This window comes from Triturus cristatus, chromosome 4_1 (genome assembly GCF_964204655.1).
Source record: "Triturus cristatus chromosome 4_1, aTriCri1.1, whole genome shotgun sequence".
NCBI classification, from domain to species: Eukaryota; Metazoa; Chordata; class Amphibia; order Caudata; family Salamandridae; genus Triturus; species Triturus cristatus.
In genome coordinates this window covers 97,857,255-97,882,878 of record NC_140585.1, presented here as the reverse complement: position 1 = coordinate 97,882,878, position 25,624 = coordinate 97,857,255, and the positions used below count along the sequence as shown (strand labels likewise).

The window sequence follows — 25,624 nt, the reverse complement described above, 5'->3', positions numbered from 1 at the left end:
CTGATGAGCGTTAATGGATATAGTCAGAGTGAAAGTGAAAGTGACTGAGTGAGAAGTTGAACAGACAACAGAAGCGAAGCGAGTATGGCCCTACACGAACGAACCCAAAACAACGGACGGCTGGGTTACGGTATCTGAAATGCACGATTTTGGCCTGAGGCAGTGCCAGTTTCCGCATGACACTCTTGACTCTTCGTGATTTATGGTTTTGCAACGCGCTGCATCTTGACTTTCCGGAATTTTGGAGCGCTAAAATTAAGATTGGGACATGTAATACAATACACATATTAAACATGCGCAGCGCAGGGCATAGCCTTATTACCCAAGAGCAGCATGGACGGAGTACAAGGCTCCCCCCCTTAATAAACGCGCGCGCCATAATAATGCTCCGACCGGACCGTCATTGAATTCGGCCTCCCCTGTCCTGAGATGGAGGCTGGCAGGCTGAGGCTGCCCAACGGTTACGTAGGCCGTGTCCGGCGTCGTGTGCTACTGCAGCCCTTGCCAAGGATGGCTGGCTGCGCCGATGGAAGGGCCCACAGGTCCGTCCGTGACCGTGTCCTTCGGCCCATGGCTCGGCAGGGCAGTGCAAGACTAGTGCACTGCAGGGTTGAACACAACGGTATTACGGTAAATAAATCAGAATTTCTCCCTCGGTCCCCTTGGCGATGTTCAGACGTTGCACTGCAGGATTGATTTTCAGATTAATGGAAGCCGTAGATGCTCGGTCTGCTTGCTATTAACAGTGCTCTGTCTGCTTGCTATTAACAGTGCTCTGTCTGCTTGCTATTAACAGTGCTCTGTCTGCTTGCTATTAACAGTGCTCTGTGCTCTGTCTGCTTGCTATTAACAGTGCTCTGTCTGCTTGCTATTAACAGTGCTCTGTCTGCTTGCTATTAACAGTGCTCTGTGCTCTGTCTGCTTGCTATTAACAGTGCTCTGTCTGCTTGCTATTAACAGTGCTCTGTGCTCTGTCTGCTTGCTATTAACAGTGCTCTGTCTGCTTGCTATTAACAGTGCTCTGTGCTCTGTCTGCTTGCTATTAACAGTGCTCTGTCTGCTTGCTATTAACAGTGCTCTGTCTGCTTGCTATTAACAGTGCTCTGTCTGCTTGCTATTAACAGTGCTCTGTGCTCTGTCTGCTTGCTATTAACAGTGCTCTGTCTGCTTGCTATTAACAGTGCTCTGTCTGCTTGCTATTAACAGTGCTCTGTCTGCTTGCTATTAACAGTGTTAATAGCAAGCAGACAGAGCATCTACGGCTTCCATTAATCTGAAAATCAATCCTGCAGTGCACACAGTGCCCATGCATGCAGGCAGCCTAATGCCGAGCTTGGCACAGACAGCAGTTCCGAAAAAACAAAGTCTTCTGCGTTTCACCATCGGCATTGTAATACCTTACAGAGGACTCCATGGCATGGCATGGCAAGCTGCATAAATCACCGAAAGGAAAATGTGTCCAGGTTTTACAGCGTGGACAACTTTACGTTTTTTTTCAATTTAAACTGATTCAATCAGCTATCATTGTAAAGCGTGTTTACTCGAGAATTAATTATACTTTAAAAGAGCCCTTTATGCTCAGCAGAGGCCAGCTTTTTGAAGCATTTTTATTTACTAGCGTGTTGTTCTGGATGCTTCTGCAAGGTTTTTTTAACACGTAGTTTTTGATTTAGGTATTTACAAATAGAGTGCAAGCCCTCCTAAGCCGATTGCTCGAGTGCTGTAGTGACCGGGAAACAGAGCACACCGCCAGTTGACTCTGTCTCCTGTTGAGATGCCCACGAACACCTAAATTATAAAGTAATTCACAACAGACGCTTTTCCCCCAACATTCTGCCACTGCAGTTAGAAATATTAATTTCAACGGGACCTCAGAGCTGCCGAGAGGTTTCATGGCATGCACGCGCGTTTAATTCTCGCGTTCGTAGTCGTACACCACCTGCAATGAGTGCCCTTTATAGATTTGTGCCTACAATTACCGGCATGCAGTGCGTTGCTTGATAAAGAACCGATATAGGTCGAAGGTGATGACATGTAACGAACATTCACCAGCTACATCAATTCTATCTTTGTAGTAACTAGTGTTCTATGCAAAAATATGTGTATTCTTGCCCAGGGACACCTATTTTATCAACGTTTGAAGAATAACATCGGATTTAGTCTCTTTAAAATCGCTATGGCTCACAGGTTGTGCACAGCGCTCATCCACAGGCACATTAACTCGCTGAGCAATTGTTCCATATTATGCCATGCACATACCTCACACACTCAGACTCACTCACATCACTTGAGGCTTGAGCAGAGATCAGTGTGTCTGCTCAGCGCGCTGCTCGCACAGTGAACCTGGGCGACATTGTCAATGGCTTGTCATCAGCACCGATTGAATGAAAAGGTTCATGTCTCCTTAGGATGAAAAGCGGAGCCAGTCCACCAATACTTAAATAAGCGATACCCAGGTTGTACAATCATTTCATCCACTCATTAAGACACTGGCCTGATGTACCAGCGCACCACAAGCCGTAAATCAATACACAGCGACTCTCTAGTGCCTTTGAAAAATAAGGTGTCAGAACTGTATTGGTTTGCTCTATTAAAAGAATGAAGCCAAGGTTGGGAAAACATCTCTAATAAAGCATTTTAATATATTTTTAGATCACTAATGGCTGAACCCTGTCTGCCAGGGCTTTAAGTGGGATGAAAAAACTCGGGGGGGGGGGGGGAGTCTCTCAAAGGGACGTGGCTTAAAACACTAAACTAAAAATCTGTGCAGCATAGCATAGTGTGCCCCTGACTTGTATTTTGCTGTCTCCTTCATTGCATCCAAATGTATGATACAACAAGTAACATCATAAATACAAGTCAGCCCTATTGGCTTTGTCAATGGTTGTTAGTTGCATAGGTTAAATAAGCAGCTACTATGGCTTGTATAGAATATTGATAAAGCTTCGACTTAAAGCCCTGGTGACACCACAACAATGTTGCTGCTCCTGAGTTTCAAAAAGAGAAGGGAAATCCAAAGAGAAAATGACCCGCTTTAAAGGATTCCCTTCCCCTACAACGCTCACCTGGCAGGACCTCATGCTGTAACTTCTCCACTAAAGAGAAGTGAGCAGTGTGAGCCCCGCACAGGATGTGCCTCCTGTCACCCCAACACGTCTCACTCTCACAGGCGGGTAAAGCTAAAGCGTGAGGCGGAAGTACGGGCTCTGGGCCAAGTCGGCGTGGTGGCGCCGGTCTGCTTACTTGAAAGAGTTGTTAAAGTAGTGTTTGTATGTAAGTATGTAGAAGTGTTCGAGGAGGTGTTAACAGCATGTAGATTAAAGATTTAAAGTGACGGTTGGGTAATTTTTCTTTTTGGTGGGGTGGGGGTGAGTAGGGGAGACCAAGGAGGAGTGACGAGTGAGCTGAGCAAAAGAAAGGCTTTTGGTAATGTAAGTGTTTCAAATGAAAATCTTTGTGCGTAAAGGTATAAATATATCCACGCCCGCACCTCGGATATTTTAGTTTCTTTTTTTTCGTATGCTCCAAACCATGTGTAATGTAAAATTGCCGATGTGAGTACCGAACGCCATTTGCGTTGCCTAATACGTCACCGATTACTCGCTATGAAAGCAGAAATTACATTTCTGCCTTTAAAAGTAGGCATCACAGCAGCGACCAGTATCATGTTTTTATATTTCTCAATGACTAAAATACATTTCTACTTGGAGATCCCACTTCACCCATTAATCTGCAGACGGACCATTCCCAGCATCACCATGGAAACACGTTAAATGTGCATGTGTTACCAGGTTGGCACTGCAGAGACATTTCTAGCTATGAGCCAAGTGGGCATTGGACTGTGCTGCTTTAAAAAACAAACGTTTTACAGCTGGAAAGACACCAGGGAGGGCAGACATTGCCACCAAGGGGGCACTTCCTTTTTACGAATCTGTCACCACCTCCTTTGAGTAACTGGTAACTGTACAATGATTTGCGACCACAACTGTAGTCGTAAAGCATTGGTAGAGTGCACACCGATGCACAATTTGGAAGAAACACCTATTTTACGCCCCTTCCAAACTGCAGTTCCCTCTGGGTCGCAAAACCTGTTTTACGAGTTGGAAAATATTTTCCGACTCATAAAATGGGTTTCCTACATTACAAAAAGCAATTTTGCGAACGCAAACCAAATGACTTAGCAAATGCAGGGTTTACAATGGTAAAATCCTTTAGTATGTCTGGCCCTAACTTTGGAACTGCAAATCCTCATTCTTTGACGGAGGAGTGGCTATTTCTATGCACGAATTAAAAAAGTGAACCCATGGAGACAACATAAGTACGCAAAATCGGTTGTGAATCACTTCTGTGTGTCAGAACCCGAAGCTCCGCATTTGTGACGGGGAAAGGCAAAGCTGCGAGCGGCTGGCATCAGAAAGACGGGCACTTTGTCAGACAAAGGCTCGAGGCACTGACAGACAGACATCCATCAGCACTTTTTGTGTGCACGAGAGGGCCAGGATTCCCAGGCTTCGGTGAAGCCAGACAGTGGTTTTAAGGAACACCCTGTTTTCATTGGGGGATTCCAGTGTAAACCAGACCTCCAGTAGGGCCTCAAAGGCACGGGCCCCTAAGAGCTGTGGGAGCGAGGCCGGGATTAGGGCCCAGGAGAGGCGAGGCCCTTCTCACCTGCACACTTGTCTTCAATAGTGAACGATAGTGCCTGTAATGCTTCCAGGCGCTGCAGCAGGTGCGAAGAGAGGGGCCCATAGATTGAAGCTTCGCAGCGCGCTCTCTACTACAAGCTTACGTTTAGATGTATTTCTCTTTGGCACATTTATACTATGCCCAAAGGCACGCAGTGCAGCGGGCACACTTTTCACATAGAAGCGTGGACTTAAGAGTGTTTAAAAGATCGAGCGACAGGGAGAGGACATGCGTCATCACCCTTCTGCCCAGACCCCCAAGCTCCTCATAGCTCACCCTACCCGTCTCTGTACCCCAATCTCCTCACGATGCCTGTGTGCTCCAATCTCCTCACGATGCCTGTGTGCCCCAAGCTCCTCACACTGCCCGGGTGCCCCTAGCTCCTCACACTATGTGCCCCAAGCTCCTCACGCCGCCTGTGTGCCCAAAGCTCTACACACTGCCCGGGTGTCCCAAGCTCCTCACACAGTCTATGTGCCACAAGCTCCTCACACTGCCTGTCCATGCACCAAACTCCTCGCACTGTCTGCCCATGTGCCTCAACTTCCTCACGCTTCTACTATATTCCCCAAGGACATCACCATTCCCCCGATGCCCCAAGCTCCCCATACTACCCCTCTAAGTACCCCAAGATCCTCACGCTGCTTGTCCATGCACCAAACTCCTTGCACTGTCTGACTGTGTGCCGTGAGCTCCTCAGGCAGTGCAGAGTCTCTCCAGATAAGCTACTTAAGATAAGTGCCCTCAGCTCCTCACACTGAATATCAAGGTACCTGTAGCTCCTTACACTGTCTGTCCATGTGCCCTTCCCTCTTCTCTCTGTCTATCCTTAGCTCCTTACACTGTCAGTCCTTGTGCCCTTCCCTCTTCTCTCCGTCTATCCTTAGCTCCTCACTCTGTCTGTCCATGTGCCCTTCCCTTTTCTTTTCTCTCTCTATCCTTAGCTCCTTACACTGTCTGTCTATGTGCCCTTCCCTCTTCACTCCATCTATCTATAGCTCCTTACACGGTCTATGTGCCCCTCCCTCTTCCCTCTGTCTATCTATAGCTCCTTACACTGTCTGTTCATGTGCTGTTCCCTCTACACTCTGCCTATCTAGAGCTCCTTACACTGTCTGTCCATGTGCCCTTCCCTCCACAAACTGTCTACCCACAGCTCCTTGGACTCTCAGTCCATGTGTCTTAAGGCTGCTCAACTTATGTGCCTCAAAACTGCTCACACTGTTCATGTGTCTTAAAGCTGCTCACAGTGTCTGCCCATGTGTCTTAAGGCTGCTCACACTTTGTGCTTCAAGGCTGTTCACACTGTCTGCCATGCACATTAAGGCTTCACACGTTTCATGTGCCTTAAAGCAGCTCACACTTTCTGCTCATGTGTTTTAAAGCTGCTCACACTGTCTGCTCATGTCTTAGCTGCTCACACTATGTGCCTCAAAGCTGCTCACAGTGTCTGCCCATGTCTTAAGGCTGCTTACACTATGTGCCTCAAAGCTGCTCACAGTGTCTCCCCATGTCTTAAGGCTGCTCACACTATGTAAAACCAAAGGAAATGATGGACGGAGTGTTGAACATTGCAAGCACTCACCCCCGGTCAACTCCGTTCATCATTTCCTTTGGTTTTGCTTTGTTCGCCATAAGTTGGCAGGGTATGCTCAGAGCCAGGTGTGCTCGGAATAGAAACACCTGCCCACAATTCACCCATGCGCGTGCACAAGTGCACACAGTCGCGCCAGTGCCCACCTGGCACACACAATTTCAATTGCTCAATGCCCACGTCCCAAGGGGTGTTTTCCCGCAGCTCCCTGTCACACTGCTTACTCGGCCTTTTAAACATGAGCGTAAAGATGGCCGAGGCCAGGGTGCTCGAATCCGCTCACCCCCCAACTGAAACTTTCTCGGCTGGCTCAGCTTTTCTCTGAAGGCCTTTCTACTACTGGGTTTTCAACAATGTCTTTCCACATTTTTTTATAGCCACTGCTGACTTGGCGCTTTGCGCAAGGCCATATTCAAAGATGGGAAACATAAACATATCTCTCGTGGCTTCCAAAACTTCATCTTAGTTATTGTGAAAAATTGGTGCCTTGGGGGGGGATGTTCACTATCTCTGTGTTTTGTGCTCTGAGCCAGCAATAAATGCTCTACGTTTTGCCAAATTTGATTTGTAGCTCACTCATCTGCCAGGGGGCTTCTTGGCGCTGAAATCTGTCAGTGAAAGTGAAAGTGACTGGGAACAGAAGTGAAGCGAGTATGGCCGTACAATGATGAACGAACCCAAACAACGGAGGGCATCTGGTGTGTGCACTGTGGCATACATGCCAACATTTCCGAAGAGCAATGGCTTGATTCCTTTTTTTAGGTGCAAGGAAATGTGACTAATGTCCTAAAAGGCTTTAATTGCCACTTGCCATTTAAAGTGTTGAACCACTGAAGTTGAGTGATTTCAAATTATAGCATGGAAGGAGGCAGTGTATAATTAAGACCCCTGTCCTGGAGGTCTTTTCCATTGACTTAACTGTTTGGGACTCATTTTTTTGAGGATTTTTTCCAGTGATTTGAATTCTTAGTCTTCCCCAGCACTTTATGAGACACTTTACTGATTGTATACCTGACACCTGCAGCCAAATAAATCACCTGAATGTATGTAACACTATTAACACATGTATGTTGACTGTAATTGCCTGCCTGGGTGCAAGAGTCCCAGCATGGATGCAAAGCCACTTGAGTTAATGGCCTAGTCCAGACTGAAGGTTCACTGTCGCACCCAGCGGTAGCACACACCATTGGGCAATACAGACATTTGCCATGACTGCCACTGCCAACCATAAGATGAGTAGATTACGTCAACACAGCCTGCAGAATTCCTTTTTGGGTTCACCCTGACCACTAACCAACTGCTTAACCCACACTACTGGAGAAACACAGTTCAAAATTCAGGGGGTGCTACTATTATTTTTGAATTGAAAGGCGGCGTGAGCAAGCTTGCTTTAGAGAGGTTTTGCAACTTATTGTCATTATTTATAGGATAATTTGCTTTGACAATTGACCTAATGTGTTTTTTGGAACAACCAAAATTGGACGGTAAAGCAGTGCGGGGGGATAAATCAACAGAAGGGAGGGAGGTAGAGGATGAAGTGATTTGTGACAGATTAAAAGCAAGGCCAAAGGTCATACCAGCTGCATGCCTGGGAACTGTGTAGTGGACATATGACCAACCAATACAGTAAAGAGGAAGAGATGTGTTACAGGTAGAAAACACTTAGAGGGCCTCTTCCCATTGGCTGTGTGTGCTTGGCTTGGGGGTCGTTTTGCAAGCAGAACAGTAAGAGGATTGGGCGCATTTTTTATATGTTTGTAATGTTTTCTTCACACTTGTGCTTTAAAATGCTATATTTGGATCCCGTTTTTGCAAACATTTACAGTAAATATGTGGTGTAAAACCCACCATTTGAATACATTTTTTGCAAAATTTTCTTGCGGGGGGGAAACCCCCCCCGCACCCTCCTTTTCCAGTTCGGGCTCGCTCGCTCGCACGCGCGTTGGACAGAGTTACAAATTTTCCGCCCCACCAGTTTCAAAATCCACCAGCCGCCCCTGCTATTTTTGCTACTTTTTGTGCTTTTAACTTCCTTCCAGCTAATGGTGGAAATGGGTATGAAAGCAATAATGGATCCTGGAAAGCTATACATTTTATAAAAGTAGACAACATTCTGAATTCAGCAAGGGGTCATTTGTGTAGATCCTTCCAGGTTTCTTCATAGAAATTAACAGTTAAATATAGGAAAAATTGAAAATAATAGTTGAATAAAACAGCCTTTTGTGTCAACGTTTTCATCTGTAACTTCTTCTAATTATGACAGCTCTTTGAAAGCAATATACCATTACCTTTGCTGGACCTTTCTGGTTGTGGGGATATATAGGACTTGTAGGTTCACCAAGAACCCGACGAACCCAGAGCCAATAACATTTATGGGAATTTGACGTAGGGCAGCTGTGCTGCTCCATGTCAAAATTAATGTACAGAAACGCACTGTATTTATGCAATACGATGCATTTCTGTCCTTTATACCTGAGCTGGCGCAATTTCGGCAGCCTAACTTCAATGTAGGGAGCCTTGCAACATGTTGCTAGAGTGATGCTGTAGCAAGCAGGATTGTTTTTGCACAGGCACCTTCCTGCACAAAAACAATCTTAAGAGGCGTTTTCCTCTTTCTATGTGTTTTGCACAGATCGGTTTTTGTGCACAGCCTCATCCAGATTCTGCTTCCATTCACTGTGAATCTGTCTCACTCACACATTCCTTCTCACCTTCATCACAGGACGGTCCATGGTATCCGTAGACACAAGTGCAGGCGTCATTCAAAGAACAACCACCGTGAATGCAGTTTCTTGTATTGCAAGATGTCACTGGAGAAGAGAACAAAGTCAAAATGCATCACCATCCATGTAAAATAAACTAAAGGCATTTCACTAAGGACTATAGGCCTGTTTAAATGAGTCCCCTGAGACTTACTCAGCCCTACTCTCCATCCCCCCCACATTGGCATTGATTGTTCCCCCTCCCAAGAAGGAAAGAGAGTGACGCCAACCATGGCTATAGTAAATCTCTGACCATTTCCAGGGTGGTAATGGGTCAGAGGGAAATAGGGGAATGCCCAGAAACATACAAACTTCCATTGCAAACCACATCTTAGAACACCCAGTTCCCACCCATGAGAGTGATTTATTGCTGTGAATGTATCTGCAATTGTAGCAGAAAACTCTCCAATATTAAATGCATTTATGCCTGCCGGGAATCGCTTTGTAGATCATGGGAGGATAAAGAAAGTAAATTCAATTGTGAGCTTATGTTTACGACTGATTATCTTTCTGAAGAGAACTCTTAGACCCCAATGATGGAATACATTCAATGGGCCTGGTTTCTTCACTACAACATGTCATCAAAGGTGTGAGCTGTCTTTTGGTTTCCTCAGTAACATACAAAACCATATCCAAAGGGAAAGGCAGGAATTGATGCTACATGTTTTCTTGCCATAAATTCTTTTATTCACCTTCCCTCCTTTTCTGAGTTCATATCATATTCATTTAATCGGCTAGGCTCATCAGAGGAAGGCAAACTAGTTTTGAAAATATCATCAAGATTATTTGAATGGTGCCAAAGTTATCAGCAAAATAAAAACACCTTCTCCATTGAAATTAGGTTCTAGATACTTTCTACAGGCAACTGGCAGTAGGTTATATGTGTGTATAGGTTGAACTGAGTCACAAGGAAAACAGTGAAAGAACAAGAAAAGGGGGCAGGGTAGTAACACCCAGACCACATAGGCCTGCTCAGGGGGTCACACAGGAACCCTGAGGGGAAAAAAAAACATTTTAAAATATTTTTGCCAGGATGCACATGGGGTCTGGAAATTCCGCCAAAAAAAGACCTGCACTTCATTTAAGCCTGGCAAAAGACACGCAATTGATGGACGGAATGCAGAACAAATCAAAACATTCACCCCCAGTCAAGAGATCTGGGTTAAATCCATCAATCCTTTGCTCACCATGCCACTCCAGTTTAGACCTGGCCATATGTGAATCAGTCTTGACCCTGTGCCTCATGGGAACAGTCCAGCCCGAACTGCAAAGCCAGGTCCTTCCTGGACCGGAAACAAGAATCCTAGGACCGGGTTCGGCGTTTCATCTCTCTTCAGCCAGGATAGCTTGATTCCAGTGGCACAGTGAGCCAAGGACCCACGTCTCGGCATACCTGGTGCACTTAGGGCAAGAAAGCAAAAGACACACAATTGATGAACGGAATGCAAAACAAATCAAAACATTCACCCCCAGTCAAGAGATCTGGGATAAATCCATTATTCTTTTGCTCACCATGCCACCCCAGTTTAGACCTGGCCATATGCAAATCAGTCTTGAACCTGTGCCTCATGGGAACAGTCCAGCCCGAACTGCCAAGCAAGGTCCTACCTGGACCGGAAACAAGCATTGTGGACTGGTTTTGGGGTTTCACTCCTCTTCAGCCAGGATAGCTTGATTCCAGTGGCACAGTGAGCCCAGGACCCACATTTGGGCATACCTGGAGCACGTAGGGCAAGAAAGCAAAAGACACACTCTTGATGGCCGGAATGCAGAACAAATCAAAATATTCACCCCCAGTCAAGAGATCTGGGTTAAATCCATCATTCTGTTGCTCACCATGCCACCCCAGTTTAGACCTGCCCATATGCAAATCAGTCTTGACCCTGTGCCTCATGGGAACAGTCCAGCCCGAACTGCCAAGCCAGGTCCTCTCTGGACCAGAAACAAGCATCCTAGGACCGGTTACGGGGTTTCACCCCTCTTCAGCCAGGATAGCTTGATTCCAGTGGCACAGTGAGCCCAGGACCCACGTCTGGGCATACCTGGCGCACTTAGTGCGAGAAAGCAAAAGACGCACAATTGATGGACGGAATGCAGAACAAATCAAAACATTCATCCCCAGTCAAGAGACCTGGGTTAAATCCATAATTCTTTTGCTCACCATGCTCAAACTGGAATGGCATGGTGAGCAAAAAATCGATGGATTTAGGCCCAGATCTCTGTACTGGGGTGAATGTATGACATTGTTCTGCATTCTGTCCATCAACTGTTGTTTTTGCATTTGTCACCCCGAGTGGTACGAGTATGACCAGATGTGGTTCCGGTGCTCTCCATGCCACTGGAATCAAGCTATCCAGGCTGAAGAGGGGTGAAACCCCGAAACCGGTCCTAGGATGCTTGTTTCCAGTCCAGGGAGGACCTGGCTTGGCAGTTCGGGCTGGACTGTTCGCATGAGGCACAGGGTCAAGACTGATTTGCATATGGCTGGGTTCAAATTGGAATGGTATGGTGAGCAAAAAAACGATGGATTTAGGTCCAGATCTCTGTACTGGGGTGAATGTATGACATTGTTCTGCATTCTGTCCATCAACTGTTGTTTTTGCATTTGTCACCCCGAGTGGGACGGGTATGATCAGGCGTGGTTCCCGTGCTCTCCATGCCACTGGAATCAAGCTATCTTGGCTGAAGAGGTGTGAAACCTCGAAACCGGTCCTAGGATGCTTGTTTCCAGTCCAGGGAGGACCTGGCTTGACAGTTCGGGCTGACTGTTCGCATGAGGCACAGGGTCAAGACTGATTTGCATATGGCTGGGTTCAAATTGGAATGGCATGGTGAGCAAAAAAACGATGGATTTAGGCCCAGATCTCTGTACTGGGGTGAATGTATGACATTGTTCTGCATTCTGTCCATCAACTGTTGTTTTTGCATTTGTCACCCCGAGTGGGACGGGTATGACCAGGCGTGGTTCCCGTGCTCTCCATGCCACTGGAATCAAGCTATCCTGGCTGAAGAGGGGTGAAACCCCGAAACCGATCCTAGGATGCTTGTTTCCAGTCCAGGGTAGACCTGGCTTGGGAGTTCGGGCTGGACTGTTCCCATGAGGCACAGGGTCAAGACTGATTTGCATATGGCTGGGTTCAAATAGGAATGGCACGATGAGCGAAAAAACGATGGATTTAGGCCCAGATCTCTGTACTGGGGTGATTGTATGACATTGTTCTGCATTCTGTCCATCAACTGTTGTTTTTGTATTTGTAATCCCGAGTGGGACGGGTATGACCAGATGTGGTTCCTGTGCTCTCCATGCCACTGGAATCAAGCTATCCTGGCTGAAGAGGGGTGAAACCCCGAAACCAATCCTAGGATGCTTGTTTCCAGTCCAGGGTAGACCTGGCTTGGCAGTTCGGGCTGGACAGTTCCCATGAGGCACAATGAGGCACAGGGTCAAGACTGATTTGCATATGGCTGGGTTCAAACTGGAATGGCATGGTGAGGAAAAAAAGATGGATTTAGGCCCAGATCTCTGTACTGGGATGAATGTATGACATTCTTCTCCATTCTGTCCATCAACTGTTGTTTTTGCATTTGTCACCCCGAGTGGCACGGGTATGACCAGACGTGGTTTCCGTGCTCTCCATGCCACTGGAATCAAGCTATCCCGGCTGAAGAGGGGTGAAACCCCGAAACCAATCCTAGGATGCTTGTTTCCAGTCTAGGGAGGATCTCACTTGGCAGTTCGCGTTGGACTGTTCCCATGAGGCACAGGGTCAAGACTGAATTGCAGATGGCTGGGTTCAAACTGGAATGGCATGGTGAGCAAATAAACATTGGATTTAGGCCCAGATCTCTGTACTGGGGTGAATGTATGACATTGTTCTGCATTCTGTCCATCAACTGTTGTTTTTGCATTTTTCACCCCGAGTGGGACGGATATGACCAGACGTGGCTCCCGTGCTCTTCATGCCACTGGAATCAAGCTATCCTGGCTGAAGAGTGGTGAAACCCCGAAACCGGTCCTAGGATGCTTGTTTCCAGTCCAGGGTAGACCTGGCTTGGCAGTTCGGGCTGGACTGTTCCCATGAGGCACAGGGTCAAGACTGATTTGCATATGGCTGGGTTCAAACTGGAATGGCATGGTGAGGAAAAAAACGATGGATTTAGGCCCAGATCTCTGTACTGGGATGAATATATGACATTGTTCTCCATTCTGTCCATCAACTGTTGTTTTTGCATTTGTCACCCCGAGTGGGACGGGTATGACCAGACGTGGTTCCCGTGCTCTCCATGCCACTGGAATCAAGCTATCCCGGCTGAAGAGGGGTGAAACCCCAAAACCGATCCTAGGATGCTTGTTTCCAGTCCAGGGAGGACCTGGCTTGGCAGTTCACGTTGGACTGTTCCCATGAGGCACAGGGTCAAGACTGAATTGCAGATGGCTGGGTTCAAACTGGAATGGCATGGTGAGCAAGTAAACAATGGATTTATGCCCAGATCTCTGTACTGGGGTGAATGTATGACATTGTTCTGCATTCTGTCCATCAACTGTTGTTTTTGCAATGGTCACCCCGAGTGGGACGAGTATGACCAGACGTGGTTCCTGTGCTCTCCATGCCACTGGAATCAAGCTATCCTGGCTGAAGAGGGGTGAAACCCCGAAACCTGTCCTAGGATGCTTGTTTCCAGTCCAGGGAGGACCTGGCTTGGCAGTTTGGGCTGGACTGTTCCCATGAGGCACAGGGTCAAGACTGATTTGCATATGGCTGGGTTCAAACTGGAATGGCATGGTGAGGAAGAAAACGATGGATTTAGGCCCAGATCTCTGTACTGGGGTGAATGTATAACATTGTTCTGCATTCTGTCCATCAACTGTTGTTTTTGCATTAGTCACCCAGAGTGGGACGGGTATGACCAGACGTGGTTCCTGTGCTCTCCATGCCACTGGAATCAAGCTATCCTGGCTGAAGAGGGGTGAAACCCCGAAACCGGTCCTAGGATGCTTGTTTCTATTCCAGGGAGGACCTGGCTTGGCAGTTCGGGCTGGACTGTTCCCATGAGGCTCAGGGTCAAGACTGATTTGCAGATGGCTAGATTCCAACTGGTATGGCATGGTGAGCAAAAACGATGGATTTAGGCCCAGATCTCTGTACTGGGGTGAATGTATGACATTGTTCTGCATTCTGTCCATCAACTGTTGTTTTTGCATTTGTCACCCCAAGTAGGACGGGTATGACTAGACGTGGTTCCCGTGCTCTCCATGCCACTGGAATCAAGCTATCCTGGCTGAAGAGGGGAGAAACCCCGAAACCGGTCCTAGGATTCTTGTTTCCAGTCCAAGGAGGACCTGGCTTGGCAGCTCCGGCTGGACTGTTCCTATGAGGTACAGGGTCAAGAGTGATTTGCATATGGCTGGGGTTCAAACTGGAATGGCATGGTGAGCAAAAAATAGTGGATTTAGGCCCAGATCTCTGTATTGGGGTGAATGTATGACATTGTTCTGCATTCTGTCCATCAACAGTTGTTTTTTCGTTTAAGCCAGGGGCATTTCCAAAATGTGATGTAGCGGCCCTGCGGGGCCCCTGCAGCCCTAAGGACCAATACCTCCCAGGAGCACTTTTAATGATATGCGTGGGGCACGCGGCCCCCCGCAGCCCTGGGGACAGCCACCTCCCTGGGGATTTTTGTTAATAAAAAAGCACGTGGGGCTCCTGCCCCCATGCTGCCTGGGGACCACCACCTCAGGGCATTCAATACCAATGGTTGGGGTTGGGATAAGGTTATTCCTCTGCTAAAAGGCCTACCTTAGATGCTTCCAAACCTGAAATCTTTTGCCCGATCTCTCTTCTCCCTTTTGTGGCTGAAGCGACAGAGTCCTACATTCACTCTATCCTTGCCAAATTTACAGAGACCAACAACATCCTTGACCTGGAGCAGAACGGTTTTAGACCTGGACACAGCACTGGATCTGCTCTGCGGGCTGTGACTGAACAACTGTGGAGCACCTTAGATGAAGGCCATACTTCTGCACTGATTCTCCTCGACCATAGTGCAGCTTTTGACACTGTATCTCATAAAATCCTGTTGCAGTGTCTACAAGAGATTGGCCTAGGAGACACTGCTCTCAACTGGTTTTTATCTTTTCTAAGTAACCTCTCCACCCTACGGCTCCCAGAAGCAGCTCGTTCATCATGGAGTTCCCTAGTGCTCGGCTTTGAGCCCAACATTATTTAATATCTATGTTCAACCCCTGAAATTGCAAAAAACAGGGGTCTCTCCATGGTCTCATATGTTGACGACACTCAGCATGCTATTTTGCTATCCAATACCTCTGACCAACACATCACCTAGTTTCGAAATGATATGATGGTGTCAGCGATTCCCGGAACCCGAGACGTCCTCCATTCAATCCCTCGCTGACGGCTCCTTTAAACCTTTCATGCAGGGTGCTGGCGGTCCCTTTAACGTGGACTGGCTGGGAGCAACTACGGACCGACCCCCGACGACGTCACAGATATCGGGCCAATCGGAGAACAGCGACGAGCCTAAGACGGAAGCCGGAAAGGAAACCAGCGCGAAAACCCGAGGAGGAGACGAGGAGAGTGACACGAATAGGACGGAGGAGAAGAGAGGAGCACGAGAGGTGGAGGAGAAGAGAGGAGAACGAGAGTCGGAGGACCGGAGAGGAGCGGAGAGAGTTGCTGAGCCAGGAGGCCAACTACACCACGTCTCGCCCTGCCACGCGCCCGGAGGAGCGTGGCTGGGAAAGGTACGGGGTCGTATCCTGGGCTTATTAAACACACGGGGAGGGCGTTAGGGGAGGTTGTTCACTGTTGGGAGGGCACCTGGGCTGTGGCCGTTTTGTTGTATCCAGAGAGCCCTCACTCACCTACTGACTTCTATTCACACTAGTGTTATTTGGTGCTGGAACCCCGGTGACTCCTCACTCCCCTTTCCCCCTCAGAACCTGAGAAGGCGAGAAAGGTCCCCTAAATTGTGGTATTGTTTTCCCTTCTTTGCATATTCCACGGAGTCTTCGGGCAGACACCGACTTCCGCAGAGAGAGGAGAAGAGGGGGACCAAACAACCACAGGAGAAGAAGAAATACCAAGAAACTGTCCCAACCAAAATAAATAAAACCTTGTTACACCTACGTCGTCTTTTGGGGTCCTTCCTATAGACAGGGGAGCATAGCGCCCAGGCGACAGATGGCTATTGCGGAATGGATGACAACCAACTGTCTGCAGTTGAATGCAAGTAAATCAGAGATCCTCCTCGTAGGCAGGGATACACATCTTTGCATTGATCAGTGGTGGCCTACTGCGCCTGGAGTTTCTTCCACCCCTAAGGATACCGTACAAAAACCTGGGCGTGTGGATAGACAGTGAACTTACCTTCCAGGCACAGACAAATCAGTGGTGGGCAGCTGCTTTGGACTCTTACGTGGGGGCATTTCAGCAAGGAACGGCGATGAATAACGCAAAGCGCGCTTAGCGCTTTGTTATTCTTCGCCGTCTATCTCTGGAATTTATCACCCTGGTAGCGCGTTATCAACAGCGCGTTACTCCAGGGCGATAAAAATTCCAGAGATAGCGGGGGAAATCGCCATTTTGCAGGGAACATCGCTGGTTTTCCAATGATGTTCCCTGCAAAAGGGAAATAACCTTGCTGATATGACCCTGTGGTCGTAGCAGCATAATCCACCCCCTATGTTAGGGATGGGTAAGTCAGGATCTTAGCAGACGTTAGTTTTTGGAGAAAACAGCGGTTTTCTCCAAAAACTAACGTCTGCTAAAATGCTGGGGCAGCCTTGTAAATATCGCGATGTGCACGTCAGCGATATTTGCAAGGCTGTACTGCCCAGTGACGCCCACTTTGCATCTCATTAGAGATGCAAAGGGAGGTGTCGGGAAAAAGGGTGCTAACATGCGATTATGCATGTTAGCACCCTCTTGTAAATAGGGCGATAGTTTTATCTCCACTTTTTTGGCTTTTAAAGCCAAAAAAGCAGAGATAAATCCCTTGTTAATATGCCCCGTGGTCTGTTGCCACTGCTCAGGTTCTTTGACACTCAAAACCTCAAACCATGATCCAGTTCACTTTCTTTTCTAGACTGGATTATTGTAACTCTCTGTATATAGGTGCCAATAAGGCAGGCATCAATCAATTACAGAGGGTGCAAATTGCTGCTGCCCGTACCCTCTTTGCCCTCCCAAGGTCTTGCCCCACGTCCAAATACATACGTAAACTACACTGATTCCGGTAGAAAAAGAATTAAATTCAAATCTCTGTGCATCACTCACAGATTTTTCTATGCCCAAGCCCCCTCCATTCTTGCCAATCTCCTCATCCCCTATGTACCAGAAAGCGCCCTCCGTTCCAAGCACCAATATCTGCTATGCACCCCCCTGGTGTCAGAAGAGCCCGGGCGGGTGGCCGCTTGTTCTGAGTTTTGGCTGCATCTCTCTGGGTATTGCAGCGCTGACCCGAGGAGGAGCAGACCCTAGGATGAAGCATGACACCTAGCTGGCTGGGTATGTGAGGGTCCTAATTCCGAAAGGAGAAATCCCCCTCCTCCTTTCGGTCATAGAATGAGCTTAGTTTCACTTGGGCAACTTGTTCTTTTCCCTTTTTTACCGTCAGGAACTGCATACCCTTTTGCCTTGAGACCCCATGGTGTGCCTTGTGTCTGTGGGTACTGTGATTCTAGGTCTAGTGTGAACAAGGTGATTTCTTAAACCGGTAGGTCTTTAGGACGAAAATAGGGGTTTCTCGATGTTTGGTCTGTTGCTGATCAATATGCACCAGTATTTGTTGATATTTTTTTTAATCTCATTTGAATTGTTCATAAAGGTGCTTATACAGATTCATTGTTTAGTGTCCTCTCTCTCTTTGTTTGTTGAAAGTGTTTCCCTGTGGCTGACCCTTGCCCATTTCTCTGCCTTGCTTGTGACTGTCTAGGATTGCGCCTGTCCTGAAGTTTCTTAGACAGTTTTATTGCTTCAACCTTGTAATCTTTCAGATCTGAGCAATTGTGCCTAATGCATACACCTGACCTATCATCTGTGGTGGCTTCTCCGCTAAGGTGGAGGAGCGTCGCCCCCTAGCTCTTCAGCAGTCCAAAAAAAAAAGGAAAAATAAAATGATAATAACACATTCATATTATCAATTTATTCATCCGTGTTGAAGCCTAAGATGGCACATTACAATGTGATGTAATACATCGCGTGCCATTACAACGCGGTCATTACAACGACTGCTTTGTTAGTACGTGATGTATTACATCGCAACTCTTTACAACAACTCCCAGTAGGGGTCGTGCTGGACTTAGGAATAGTATTATTTGCTATTCCTACTCCAGTTCGCGCAACAGTGGGGAAAGTGTTGTAATTAATTTCCAATACCTGAGCGCCCCCTACTGGAATTCGTTGTAATTACTTGCGATGTCATTAAATCGCATACTAACAATGCAGTTGTTGTAACAATCTTGTTGTAATTGCACACGATGTAATGACAGCGTTGTAAACGCTGTTTTCCATTGAAGCCTGTTGCGGGACAGGCGGGGCATGCCTGTTGTCACAGCCAGCAGGGGAGAAGGAAATATATGTTCTTAAATGTGCATGACTGCTTAGTTGGTCATCTTGGGACAGCCAAACAGTCATGTGCACTTAGCATGTTCTCCACCTGGCTGTACTTCACAGCCTGGGTGGAGAGCATGCACGGGCTCCCAGTCCCTGTTTGAGCGGTAAAGCATGGTGCTCAAACCAATCACGACACTGTTGTCATGCTGGTGACAGCAGCATTGTGATTGGCTTGGGGAGCCTGTGTGCCTCCTGCTTCCAGGAGTAGAAACGACTGACGAGAGACAGTGTGCAGAGGGGTACGTTTTTTTTTCATCCCCTTCGTTCCCCCCGCCCCGACACTCACTCACGGACCAGCCGCCACGGCATATAAGAAGGTTTTCTCTTAGGGATTGGAGATGTGCACCCTCAAAGTGTAATAACCTGTTTCTGTCAGTTCCTTTGGTATATACAAGTGTCCTTTTTTCTGCTCTAATCACTAGTTCTTGATAGGGAGTTCTTGGTTGCTCTTTGCGAAACATAGAAAAATATTGCGTAAGTTCAGCCAAACCAGAAATTCATGAGCCAGTACTTTTGAGCTATGCCATATAACAAATATGTCATTAATATTATGTTGCCAGATTTTTTTGTAGTTTGAGTATGTTATTAGACCAAACATGATTTTGTTATAAAAGGTGTAAATAATTGCATGATTAATTAACATCTTACAATTAGAGCAATCTTCAATAATCACCCTTTAAAACATATCAATAAGTCTAAAATTCGTACTAATCTTAATGGGACAATTTACACAGATTAAACGACAGAATACATTATGAACATTAATTCAGTCAATCGTTTTTGCAAGACAAATAAGCAAAGCTTAATATGGATAATTAGCAATTATAATTTCATTACTTATGTGCAAATTAGCATGTGCAATGCAGAGTTTATTCCTAGCTATTTAGAACGTTCAAATTTACTGTGGGCGACTCACTGGCATCCAGTTTCTTTCTAGCAAGTATTAAAAATTTGGTAAAGTTAGCGTTCATTATAATGTCCATTGGTTTAAAACAAACTACCATAACTTGTCTACATGTTCAAACGCCTCTATCAATGGAGCAATTCTTCAGATATCTCTTTCTTTCAGCCTTCATTGATGCACATATGCAAACCAAATGAATAATATTTTCTTCCCACAGATAGCATAGTCTGCAGGGAGTCGGCATAGTTGGTCTCAGCCAAGGCATCGCAAGCTTTAAGCCTGGCAGGTTGCCGAATCTTGCATTCATTAATAAATTTTGGGTTTGTACAGTACAAGATATTTCAAAATATGGTTGAACTTTAAGAATTGTATATTCGTTTACTATCATCCATGCATGTGTTCGCTTAATAAACAATTCTTTATCTTTCAGAAGGGATAGATATTTTATTGATTTATTAATTATTTTCTTAAAAGCTTAAGGTGTTAGAGACATTTCCCAGATCTCGTGAATTGACAATTCTTTCAAAGCCATATGAAGATATTTATAAAAGACAGACGTTTGATTCCGTTGCATCTCTTGCCAAAGAAGACAGCACATTGGATTATTAATATTGGTTTTAATTTGTTTCCATGTCTTTACATATTGACCCATACTTGCAATTTGCTGGTTGCCAAAGCCAAATTCCAGCCAAATCTGGGCAGGTGATGCATTAGCTGGAAGTCAAAACAAATATTTAAAAGTTTTTGTTACAGCGTTATTCAAAAGTGTAGAGTCCGTACCGCAAAGAGCTTCAGTTCCATAGGTAAGGCTAGGGAGCAATTTCGCTTTTATCACAAGTAGTGGGAGATAGGTTGGACCTCCCAAGGAGCTATTAAGTAAATGAAAGGCCCCTTGTAAACAGTTGCCTCTTTTTTTCATCTCTATTTTATGATGTGAAAAAGATCCGTTCTTGTCAAACAGTATACCAAGATATTTATAGCATTTCACTTTTTCTAAGTGCCGCTTATGCAGATACCATTTATGTTTATTGCGCATCAATACCCTATTGCTGACTTCCATTACTTTAGTTTCTGTTTCATTTACTATCATCTTATTCTTAACCCGTTCGATGCGTTCGTCGGCCAATGGCAGTCGCGAGCACTACCTCCGTTGGCCGACGCGGCCCCGCCCGCGCATGGAAACACCCGCACCGCGGCGGATTTTACGCCGTGGTTAAAGGGTTAATTGAATACATTGATATTTTGTTTATAAGTCGCTGCAACCCTATCTTTGTTTGACTAAGCAGAACGACATCGTCGGCATATAATAAATTCGATATTTGTTTCTCTGCCAGTTTCGGTGAATGAGCCAACTCACCTATGGGTGTACATATAGACTCGCTATGCTGGTGATGTAGGTACTTGCCATTGCTCTACTGTGCTATCAAAGTCAAAACAGTTTCTTTTGAGCACAACTCTGGCAAGTTCCATGATGAAATCAAGGGTATTTTCCAATACCAGATTTGTCGTAGTAGATCTTCTATGAAACTGAGGCTGCCTCTCCCAGGGGATACTTGTTTATTAGGCTTCAACATCTAAGCCTACCAAATATTTTGTGTCTGAATTAAACTGAACATCTGTTAGCATGTTGAGTAGATATTTCATAATCTTGATTTGCAAGGACATTGCCTTTACTAAGGGTCTCAGAAACCAATCCACAAAAACTGATAATGGCTCAAGTAATGAGCCAATTCCCGATAATATGCGGATTCTTTGTGGGGGATTACTGTTCTTGAGAATCTTGGGTAAAGTTTAGAAGTATGGAACCTTTGTTTGTTCTATGATTAGGAACTCAGGGGCATATTTACAATGGCATTGTGCCTAAGGAACATCACTTTCAACAATGTTCCTGTGGTAAAATACTCTGCTCCATAATTACAAAGGGGCATATTATCAAGGCGGCGCTATGAAATTATCGTCGCTTTTGCGTCCGTTTTTGGGCAAAAAGCGGCGATAATTTCATCGCCTTATCAGCAAAGACACGCTATTGCATGTTTTGCTGACTTAGCGCCCATTTCCAGCACGCCTAACTTTGCATCGCTAATGAGATACAAAGTAGGCATGGCTGTGGAACCAACCAGGGAAAATATCGCGAAGGCAGCTTCGTGATATTAACAAGGAAGGGTAGCGATTTTTTAAATCGCGTTAAGTATGCCTTAACGCAGGAATTTAACATCTGTTAAATTCCTGACTAAGGCATACTTAACATGGGGGGTGGATTCTGTGGCTAAGACCACAGGCCCTATCATCCAGGATATCGTTGTTTTCCACCATGGAAAACGGAGATACCCACACTATGTCTGGAATTTTTATCGCCTCGGCGATGCGCGTAGTTGATAACGCGCTAACCGGGCGATAAATTCCAGAGATAGCTGGCGATAAATATGCAAGCGCTAAGCACGCTTTGCGATATTTATCGCCGGCCCTTGTTAATATGCCCCAAAGTCCTGTTAAGCCACTCTTTGTGGCTTAACGCTGCTTTATAAATATGGAACCCTTTCACACAGGTATCTGTATGAAAGAGGCATGCAATGGGTGTTGCTGTGAGCATTCCACCACAACACCCTTTGCTTTTTGATGCTGCATCAGGTTCACAAGGAGCCAAAAGCTAAGGCCATGCAAGAGCAGGTGTTAGAATGGCTCACAAGGAGAAATCATTTTATTTCTCCTAGTATTTGCTTCTTCTATGTGTGCTGCACTCTGCAGCACACATAGTAAGAGCAAAATGCCATAAATTATTGTGTATGTGCGGGAAGGTGTCGATTACATTCAGCATACCTCAAGCAGTTTCTGGAAGTGGTAGGAGAGCAGCGTTCAGTATCAGTACAAGATTCTCCCACCCTTCTGCAAATCCTTTTGAGGAGTTTGTGTTAGGCAGGCTATCCCTGAATATTTCGGACACATGATATTCCTGAATTTGTCTGAAAGGTATCTTTTTTACCGGTATTCCAATTTATTTCAAATCGAAACTCTTTCCCCTACAAGGCTGACGATATTTTTTCCATTCCCCAAAGATCCTACATTTGGGTGATACACTGGGGCTCCAGCCTTCCCCAATGGGGCGTTGCTGCGCACAGAGCTGACGTTATCGCTTCACCCCAAGCTTAGCATAGCGGGTATGTTATTTTATTGGGCAGTTGTCAGAGGATATATGCTTGGAACTGTGTGATGTCTGTAGAGGATATTTTGTCGGTGCTGCATGGGCTCTCATCCCAGGATTGCTGCAGTTTGGGGCAGGGCCACAGTAGATGTGTCAGCACCCCTCATTGCCCACAACCTCTCCGGCAATCGGGTGATTTCTCCGGGGCTCAGGCCTGGATACGAGCGTGAATATAGTGCCAAGAGTGTGCGCTTTTATTTAATGTCTCCTTGCCTGAGGTGCTCATTGCTGAACTGCGCATGTGATCATAAATATCTGTCCATTCCTTGTCAGACAGTGCTCAGTCCAATTTCCCCTCTCCTTGTCTCACAAAAGAGGAGCGCATTGTTGACTGTGCAACCATAAGTATGGGGTGTTTGTCATCAGCTCTGGTGATAACCCATTTCTCAAAGGGGTTTCAACACTGGCAGGTGTAAATTTTGATCGAGGGCTGCATAAGCCAGTGTTTTATCTGTAAGTAGTACCAGTGCTCAGTCACTGAGATCCCATATGCCTCTTTCAGTCATTCAAAGGACAGGAGGCCATCTCTGTCATAAAGGTCTCCCACCCATTTGCAGTCATTCTCTTCAAGTTCGGGGTGAACTCTGGGTTGCCTATAATAGGTGTCATGGGGGATGGCCAAGTCGTGAGGTCCCTGGAGTTTGCTACTCTATCCTACACCCCTAGCACATTAGCTTTATGTACCCCAAAGATTCTGTGGCGTTGGGGGAGCCATGGCATTTTCAAGATATGTATTCCTGCAACTGACTAGTCCATGAAGCAACAGTGTTTCTCTGATGAGGGTCAATGCCATTCTATCACATAGTAGAGTTGTGCTGCTGTGTAATAGGGAAGTAGGTGCGGAATTCCAGTCCTCCTTCCTTGGGTGATAGATATGTCTGTCTCTTGGCAAGTCTTTTCTCTCCCCATATAAAACCTTCTATACATTTCTGAAGTTCATCAAGCATCTCTATAGGTGGCTGAAGTGGGAGGGTTCTCATAGTGCAAGGTTTTCTGGATAGAGGTGTCATTTTGATAGTGGTAATACAACTCATCCATGACTGTCCTCCCATCTGCCAGCTCTGTGGGTCCCTAGGGGCATTCTTAAAAAAGTGTGTTGTCATTTTGAGTTGCAGTTCTATCAATTGCAGATCCTCCCTCACTATATCTGGCATGTTGAGACTGAGGACTGGAGATTGTGAGACATTCAATGTGAAAACAGAGACTTTCCTGAAGGTTTTGAGTTTACTGAGTAATGTAGTTAAGGAGATACAATGGTTGGTTATCGTGACCATAACATCATCAGCATAAAGCGCCAGCTTGTGTTCATAGTAGCCAAATAGTATGCCCAAGATTTGTGGGTTGCGTCATATTTCCTCTGTTAATGGCTCCATGTCGAGTGCAAAAAGCAAGGGAGACAGAGGGCACCCCTGCCCCATCCCCTACCTATCACCAGGGGATCAGAGAGCCTACCATTCACTCTGACCCTTGTGGTGGGGCGTTTATAGTCACTCAGTTCCCCGGTCGTGAAATGGCCAATGAAAGCCATCAATGCCTTTTCCACGTCTATTGAGAGCAGCAAGGCAGATATTCCAGACTGCGTCATCTTGTCCAGTATACACTTATACTGTCATTATATCCCCTCTCTGGGATAAAGCCTGTTTGATTTGCATCTACTTCTCCCTGCATATACATCCCAGTCTCCACACCAGTAGGGTTGTGAAGATATTGACATCGATATTAGGGTTGGAGATTGGGCGGTATGAGGCACATTGCATGGGATCTTTACCACCTTTGTGGCTGTTAGAGATCACTGCTTCTTACATTGTTGGAGTGAGTAGGCCAGCTTCAGCAAAGGAATCATAAAGGTGTGCGGAGAGTGGCACCAGTAGTCGGCAAAATAGTTTGTAGAATTTGGCCACACAGCCATTGGGGCCTGGTGCTCTTACAGAAAGCAATTTATTAATACTCAAAATCACCTCCTTGATAGTTATCTTCTTCTCAAGGGTGGCAATTTGTCAGTCCTTGAGGCCCCGGGATCTGAATGGAGCCTATATATGTGGAGATGTCTGAAGGTGACACCTGGTCTGGATTATAGATGAATGTACAGCGTTGCCTACAATGTTTTTAAGATACTCTATGTGTAGTGTAGCTCTATTCCTTTGTTAGGCACTATCATGGAAACAGTGTTTAGTATCTTGCATATGTATTGTAATGTATTTTCCACCACCTGCTCAGCCGGTGCCTGTGCTCTGAACACAATGGAATGTTGGAGACTGATGAGCCTCGGAATGTTGGGACACAGAGAGGTGAAGTGGCAGTTGGGCATGGGCTGAGCAGCAGACAGGCTGCTCCTGGTGGGGCTCCCCTTCAGAACCTAAATACTTGTTATATAGAACTATACTACTTGTCAACTACTGGAATAAATCTTACTGAATTACTACTTCGTGCGTCGACCTCCTCACTACATTTGATGGCGACGAGTTGGTGACGTACTTTGCCCACATACATTTGCCTACATGGGTCACTTATGGTTTTTACCCTTACACAGGGCACCGTGGCATGGGTCACAGTCCCATTTACTTTTACACAGGTACCCTTACACAGGGCACCATCCTATGGGTCACAGTCCCATTCACATTTACATTGTCACCCTCACACAGGGCGTCTTATGGGTTATAGTCCCATCTTTACAGGGCAGTACTGTTTTCCTCAACATGGGGGTTTACTTTAGACGACCTACTTTGTCATGGGCTTTTGTCCCATTCACAGTGCTCCTCACTCTTTAACATTGGGGTTGAGGACGGTCATGGGTATTAGTGCCATTGACTGTTATTTTCTTTCATTGTAATTTTCTATGACTTC

The 25,624-nt window shown here is 46.1% G+C and overlaps 1 protein-coding gene across 2 annotated transcripts in view; it reads right to left on the bottom strand.

The window, feature by feature from the left end:
• Positions 1–25,624, bottom strand: part of LOC146839641 (uncharacterized) — a 712,826-nt gene that overhangs the window by 388,415 nt on the left and 298,787 nt on the right. For both annotated transcript variants that reach the window (XM_085650377.1, XM_085650376.1), the window contains exon 5: positions 8,992–9,090. In XM_085650377.1, coding sequence (XP_085506503.1) covers positions 8,992–9,090 — 99 coding nt within the window. The remainder of the gene's footprint in view (positions 1–8,991; positions 9,091–25,624) is intronic.